The following is a 7,198-nucleotide window of genomic DNA, read 5'->3' as shown; positions in this document are numbered from 1 at the left end:
CACTCGAAAGAAAAAATTTAAACTGACAGATAGCTTTAGCTAACCTTTTTAATTAAACCATGCTTTACCTTACTTCTTCTATAGATAGAAGACAACCTAAATATCACCTGTAGAAAGTCTAAAATCTTCTATAAAGAGAATGTGTGCTATTTTTCTATACTTAACTGTATCAAATTGGTTTATTTCGTATTCTATTCAAACAAATGTACGTTAAAATTATTTTTTATTTTTTGGCCAAATAGTAGAAATATTCTCTAATTCACTGTTGGGCAGAAATGCTCTGCCTCACACACAAAAGTGTAAAAAATACATGAGTCTCTCGCAATTTGCCCACCATTGCTCTAATTCTACCATTCTCTCTAATACGTGTGTATTTTTGTCTCTCAATTTAATTGTCTGCTATTTGTTTGTCGTTGGGGACTCCAACTTGTGGTCTCTTTTGGGGGGGAATCATTTCTCTCCGCTTCACTTCTCCCTTGATGTGTGTGTGTGTGTGGTGACATATGAATGGGTGATGGGGACCCCATATACCGTGCATATTCGCGTATTGCATTGTTTGAGTCGCCTTCTTCGTGAATTTTGTTTGTTTTTCAGTCAGTACTCTGCACAAGTTGTGTCAAGTTGAAACGGGTCGAAATAATAAAACAATGGAATAAATAAATGGAATTTGTTTAATGACTATTTAGTTAAACATAAAAACTTTAATAATATTGTGCAGAGAACATAAAATAATTATAAAATAATAATTAGGCACAACCACAATACTCTACTCTCCAGGAAATAACTGGCACAACAGAACTGTCACAATGACCGTTAATGAAGATCTTGAATCAACAGCAGCAAATCCTCCATCCAAGCAACGGAAGACTTTACGCAAAGCATTTAAAGAATCTTTTTTGGAATATTCGGGGAATACGGCATTGCACGGTGTCCCCTATTTTAGTCAACAACGTCCTTTGAGAGAGAATATATTTTGGTTATGTGTTATATTGTTGTCGGTGTTTTATTGTGCAACATCTGTTTCGCAGACATTCGGCAAATGGCGGGAAAGACCGGTGATTGTTAGTTTTTCCGAAAAATCTGTGGATATATCGAAAATACCATTTCCAGCTGTTACCATTTGTCCGGAAACCAAGAGGCCCTTGAGGAAAGGTAAGGAATATTAAGTAATAGCCTGTTTACATATACCTAACTGGATTTAAAAAATTGACTAATAGGCCATTTAGATATGATCTCATTAGCCGGATTTAGCCTTGCTAAATCTGGCGATAATCTACCAGATTTCCCATTCAAAAATAAATCCGGCGTAAATCTTCGTATACAACTCTGTTTTTTTTTTTGCAACATGTTGCTAGAAAATACAAAAAGTTGCAAGCTGGCACAAGAAACAAGGTAGATGCAAGGCATATTTATATAAGGTATATGCATGAATTACAACAACTAACAAATTTACAAAAACAAAAAAAAAACTTAATTACATTTTGAAAATCCTCTAAAATAGAAACAAATTGCTTCAAGATTCAAATATAAAGTATTCAGAACTGTCGTAGGTCATTTTTATTACACGTTTAGGATGAAAAGAATTATTTTATGGTAGCAAATTTCGAAGTTTGAAATAATTGCCTTGCTTTCCCGCTTCATTTTTGACATAGCAAGGTAAGTAGGCGAGGCAGCTTATGAACCTAGGCCTTTAGGCGGTCTTCTGGATGAATGAGCCCTTCTGGAGGCTTCTTAGGTGGTCTTCTGTATGAAGGAGCATTTAAAAGGTTTCTTAGGTGGTATTCCGTATGAAGGAGCCCTTTGGAAGGATTCATGGGAGGACTTCTGTATGAAGGAGTCCTTTAGAATGCTTTTTATCAGGCCTTCTGTATGAAGGGATACTTTAGAAGTTTTCTTAGGTGGTCTTCTGTATGAATGAGCCCTTTTGGAGGCTTCTTAGGTGGTCTCCTGTATGAAGGAGCATTTATAAGGTTTCTTAGGTGGTATTCTGTATGAAGGAGCCCTTTAGAAGGCTTCCTAGGAGGTCTTCTGTATGAAGGAGTCCTTTAGAATGCTTTTTATGTGGCCTTCTGTATGAAGGGATACTTTAGAAGTTTTCTTAGGTGGATGAATGAGCCCTTTTGGAGTCTTCTTAGGTGGTCTTCTGTATGAAGGAGCATTTATAAGGTTTCTTAGGTGGTATTCTGTATGAAGGAGCCCTTTAGAGGGCTTCCTAGGAGGACTTCTGTCTGAAGGAGTCCTTTAGAATGCTTTTTATGTGGCCTTCTGTATGAAGGGATACTTTAGAAGTTTTCTTAGGTGGATGAATGAGCCCTTTTGGAGGCTTCTTAGGTGGTCTTCTGTATGAAGGAGCATTTATAAGGTTTCTTATGTGGTATTCTGTATGAAGAAGCCCTTTAGAAGGCTTCCTAGAAGGTCTTCTGTATGAAGGATTCCTTTAGAATGCTTTTTATGTGGCCTTCTGTATGAAGGGATACTTTAGATGTTTTCTTAGGTGGTCTCCTGTATGAATGAGCCCTTTTGGAGGCTTCTTAGGTGGTCTTCTGTAAGAAAAAACACTTTAGATGGCTTCTTAGGTGGTCTTCTGTATGAAGAAAAAATAATAGCTTTGGGCCTCAAGTGTGTTGGGACGAAATCCATTTCAAACAATTTACAAATTTAGGAGGATTTTTTGCTGAACTTTAGGAGTTCTTCTATCTAAAGAAGACCTTGATATCTTCTATTTAAAGAAAACCTTTCGAAGGTATCTTAGGAGACCTATCTATAGAAGGTCTTTTAGAATACCCTTAGGGGACCTTTAGGAGATCTTTTAGATTGGACGAAATCCGTTTCAGACAATTTGTAGTCAACCCTATCCATCCGTCTGTCTGGCTGACCTTTAAGAGGTCTTCTATCTAAAGAAGATCTTAAGGAGATATTCAATCCCGAAAAGATCATTAAGAAGCTTATAAAAGAAGGCCATTATGAGGTCTTTTAAAAGACCTTTAGGAGGTCTTCTATATGTTTGGAAGAAACCCATTTAAGACAATTTGAAGTTAATTTAGTCCTGTTCGTCTGTCTAGCTGACCTTTATGAGATCTTGTATCTAAAAATATCTTGAAGGTATCTTCTATCCACACAATGTATTTAGGACGACTTTTAGAAGACCTTGAGGTGGCTATTTTAGAAGACCATGAACAAGTCTTTTAGAAGACCATGATAAGGTGCTTTGGAAGACCTTAAAGAGGTCTTTTAAAAGACATTGAAGAGATCTTCTTTCCAAAGAAAGCCTTTAGGATGTCTTTTGGTAGACCCTGAGGAGGTCTTCTTTGTAAAGAAGTATGTTTGATTAAGGAGGATTTTAAGAAGACCTTGGGGATGTTTTCTTTCTAAAGAAGACTTTTAGGAAGTCTTTAAGAAAGCCATAAAGACCTTTTAGAAGACCTTGTGGAGATCTTCTATCTAAAAAAGACCTTGTGGAGGTCTTCTGTATAAAGAAGAAGTTTAGCAGGTCTTCTATTTAAATAAGGCCTTAAAGAAATCTTCATCCGCATAACACCTTGAATAGATCTTCTATCTAAAAAAGAACTTTAGGAGGCCATTAATCTTAAAAAAAACCCTTAGGAGTATAAACAAGACCTTGAAGAGATCTTCTATCGAAAGAAAAGCTTTAAATAAGGCCTTTTGGAGATCTTCTGTGTACAAAAGACCTTTAGGAGTCAATGTGGGCCAATCTGTCCGGCCTTTAGAAGATCTTTTATCTAAAGAAGTATTTCTGTATAAAAAAGACCTTTACGAGGCCTTTCGTCTTTAAGATATCCTTAGAAGGTCTTCTATTGAAAGAAAACCTTAAGAAGACCTTGAAGGTATCTTCCATTCACAGAAAACCTTCCGTAACATTTTTCGGATCGTTCGGAAAATTTTTGCAGCAGATTGTCCACGCTACGATGGTAATATGCCTGAGTTTCCGAAAGCAACTTTTAATACCCCCTTTGCTCATTTTGTTCATCTATGGCGTTAATTCATTGCTTTCTTGTTAGAAAACATACAAGAAAATCTGTGGTGAGATTTATGTTGAAACTCACCACAAATGAGATTGTGTGGGTTCACACAGTAAGGGCTCGCGAGCCCCGTGGTGAAGACCATTGATATGAAAACACATGATGAATAAATTTTGGAGCCTACAAGCTTCTAAAGGGCTCCTTCATACAGAGGACCACCTAGGAAGCATTCTAAAGGGCTCCTTCATGCAGAAGACCACCAGGAAGCATTCTAAAGGGCTCCTTCATACAGAGGACCACCTAGGAAGCATTCTAAAGGGCTCCTTTAATCAGAAGACCACCTAAGAAACCTTCCAAAGTGTTCCTACATACAGAAGATCGCCTAAGAAGCCATACAAAAGGGCTCAATCTTACAGAAGATCACCTAAGAAACCTTCCAAAGTGCTCCTAAATACAGAAGATCGCCTAAGAAGCCATACAAAAGGGCTCAATCTTACAGAAGATCACCTAAGAAGCTTCGTAAATGGTTCCTTCATACATAAGACCACCTAAGAAGTCTTTTAAAGAGCTCCTTCATAATGAAGACGACCTAAGAAGCTTCCTAAAGGGATCCTTTATACAGAAGACCACCTAAGAAGCCACCTAAGGAGCCCTCTTAGAGGCTCTTTCATATAGAAGACCACCTAAGAAGCCTCCTAAATAACTTCCTTATACAGAAGACACCCTAGGAAGTCTTCTTAAGGGCTCATTCATACAAAAGGCCATCTAGAAAGCCTTCTAAGAAGAAGTCTTCTAAAATGTGCTTCTTGTGCTCCTGTTTAAAGCGTTATACCTTTAACGAAGGCAAGTCCGTGCTTCCTGTCATAGCATAAATTATGAGTAAAGTGCACTTACTGTTTCTTTTTCGCCAAAGACTCCTCTTGTGTAATTGTTAAATTTTCACTCCCTCTAATCCCGTTTTCTGTACTATTTCAGGTCCCAGTTTCAATGAACTTTTTTTGGAACTCAATAAGATGGGGGTGTTTTCTGGAAACTCTACCGCCAACGACACCACCACCGACAAAAAACTTAAAGAGTTCCTAACTCTGGCGCAGGTTTGTGAACTGGAGTACTTGAGTGATCCGGACAATGTTTCTGGTGAATTTGATTTGGACATACGCCAGCTGGAAATTCCATCAATCGATTATATGGCAATATTGAAAGAAATGGCCGTAGAAATAGAAAAGTATGACATCGGTCAATGGTGGTCCTCACATCTACTGAATGCTACACAAGTATACACCACTAGCTATACGGAAGAGGGTTTATGTTATACCTTTAATGCATTGAACAACACCGATTTATATCGTGAAAATACCGTGCAATATCAAATGATGACCGACACACCAGCAACAGATTCATCAACAGAAGTAATAAATCGTACACTATCTTGGTCTATGGAGCATGGCTATGCCCCCGACAGTCCACTAAATACCTATCCAGCACGGGTTACAAGTTGCGGCAGTCGTTCTGGCTTGGTTTCGTCATTTTATGACCGTCGGGAAAATAACGACTATACATGTCGTGGCCCAACGCAGGGTTTCAAACTTGTGCTGCATGCCCCCGATGCCGTGCCTTCGATAGCCAAGAGATTTGTGCGCATAGATATGGCCAAGGAAGTGGCGATTGCTGTAAAACCTAAACTTATGCAAACTTCCCGAGATATTGCCGTCTTTAGTCCGGAAAAGCGTCAATGTTATTTCAATGACGAGAGACCTTTGAAATTTTTTAAAATCTACAATACCGATAACTGTGAATTGGAATGTCTCACCAATTATACGCTCAAAAAATGTAATTGTGTGCGTTTCGCTATGCCACGTACCCCAGATATGCCGGTGTGTACTTTAGCTCAGCTAGATTGTTATAAATCAGCCGAGGAGGATATGCTGATGAACAAATTCAATGCCCATTATGCCCAAAAAGGAGGTGCCAAGGGTTCAAAACCCGATGAGTCCCAGTGCCGATGTTTACCTTCATGTACCAGCCTGGAGTACGATATGCAAATCTCAAAAGGCGTTCTAGAAATAAGACGTTGGATATTGAAATCTCTTGTATATACAGGTAACGGTACGCTACCTGCCGTGGAATCGGCCCAATTGTCGATATATTTTAAAAATAATCAATTCATAGCCACCAAACGTTCGAAGCTATTTACTTTTTATGATTTACTCTCAAATTGTGGTGGTATTGGTGGTTTATTTATTGGATTTTCTCTTTTAAGTATTGCCGAGGTGCTATTCCATTTTACCATGCGTTTTTGGGCCAATTGGAAAGTGAAGAAAGAATAAAAAAGGAATGAAGAAAATTAAGTTGCAATTAATAATTAATGTTTAAATAAATAAATAAATAAATTATTTTCTGCAAAATGTGTTCTTAAGTTAATAAATGAGAGAGATTGAGAGAGAGAGAGAGGGAGAAAGAAATATTACGAGGTGCAGCCGTTGGAACAATATCAGTCACTCCTTTCGTTAGTTGTCGTGCCAACCAGCAATTTTTGTTGGTCACCGTAGGATTTTTTAGCCCACTAAGGGGCTTCTTCATGTAGAAGACCACCTAAAAAACCTTTCCAGGGCTCCTTCATATGGAAGACTACCAGAGCAGCCTTCTAAAAGTCTCCTTTATACAGAATACCATCTAAGAAGCCTTCCAAGGGGCTCCTTCATACAGAAGGTCATCTAAGCAGCCTTCTAAGGGGGTTCTTCATACAGAAGACCACCTAAGAAGCCTTCTAAAGGGCTGCTTCATACAAACGACCACCAAAGAAGTCTTCTTAAGAGCTCCTTTTACAGAAGACAACCTATGAAACCTTCTAGAGGGTTCCTTTATACATAAGACCGCCTCAGAAGCCTTCTTAAAGACTCCTTCATTATGAAGACCACCAAAGGGTTAGTGTTTGAGGAAAAAAAAACAGAAAAAATCTTAAGGTCGGTCCTTTAAAAATGTTTATCCTATTGGTCTTCATGGGGTGGACTTGGATCCCTTGTAAAGGACCTCTTCACCTAAGGCTATCTATGTCTTCCTCAAACAAATGGTCTTCTATGAATTGAAGACCCCACAAAAGAATTCTAGAGGCATTCCTTTAAAAAAGATCTCTTGAACTTATCCTAGGGATCGGCCTTCTTTAGATATATGCACCCGTTCTGGCATTCTATGTATAAAAGACGTGCAATAGGTCTTCT

General features: G+C 38.4%; 1 protein-coding gene across 1 annotated transcript; it reads left to right on the top strand.

The window, feature by feature from the left end:
* The first annotated feature begins 581 nt into the window (after window positions 1-581).
* Window positions 582-6,385, top strand: LOC141399108 (pickpocket protein 28-like). The gene is made up of 2 exons (XM_073977207.1): window positions 582-1,152; window positions 4,956-6,385. The coding sequence occupies exons 1-2, from the start codon at window positions 807-809 to the stop codon at window positions 6,305-6,307; spliced, it is 1,698 nt and encodes a 565-aa protein (XP_073833308.1). The 5' UTR covers window positions 582-806; the 3' UTR covers window positions 6,308-6,385.
* The last annotated feature ends 813 nt before the right edge of the window (window positions 6,386-7,198 follow it).

This window comes from Musca autumnalis, unplaced genomic scaffold, assembly GCF_047663935.1.
Source record: "Musca autumnalis isolate F117 unplaced genomic scaffold, ASM4766393v1 scaffold_1, whole genome shotgun sequence".
Classification (NCBI taxonomy): domain Eukaryota; kingdom Metazoa; phylum Arthropoda; class Insecta; order Diptera; family Muscidae; genus Musca; species Musca autumnalis.
Note: the sequence above shows the minus strand (reverse complement) of the source record. Positions and strands in the feature narration are given on the sequence as shown.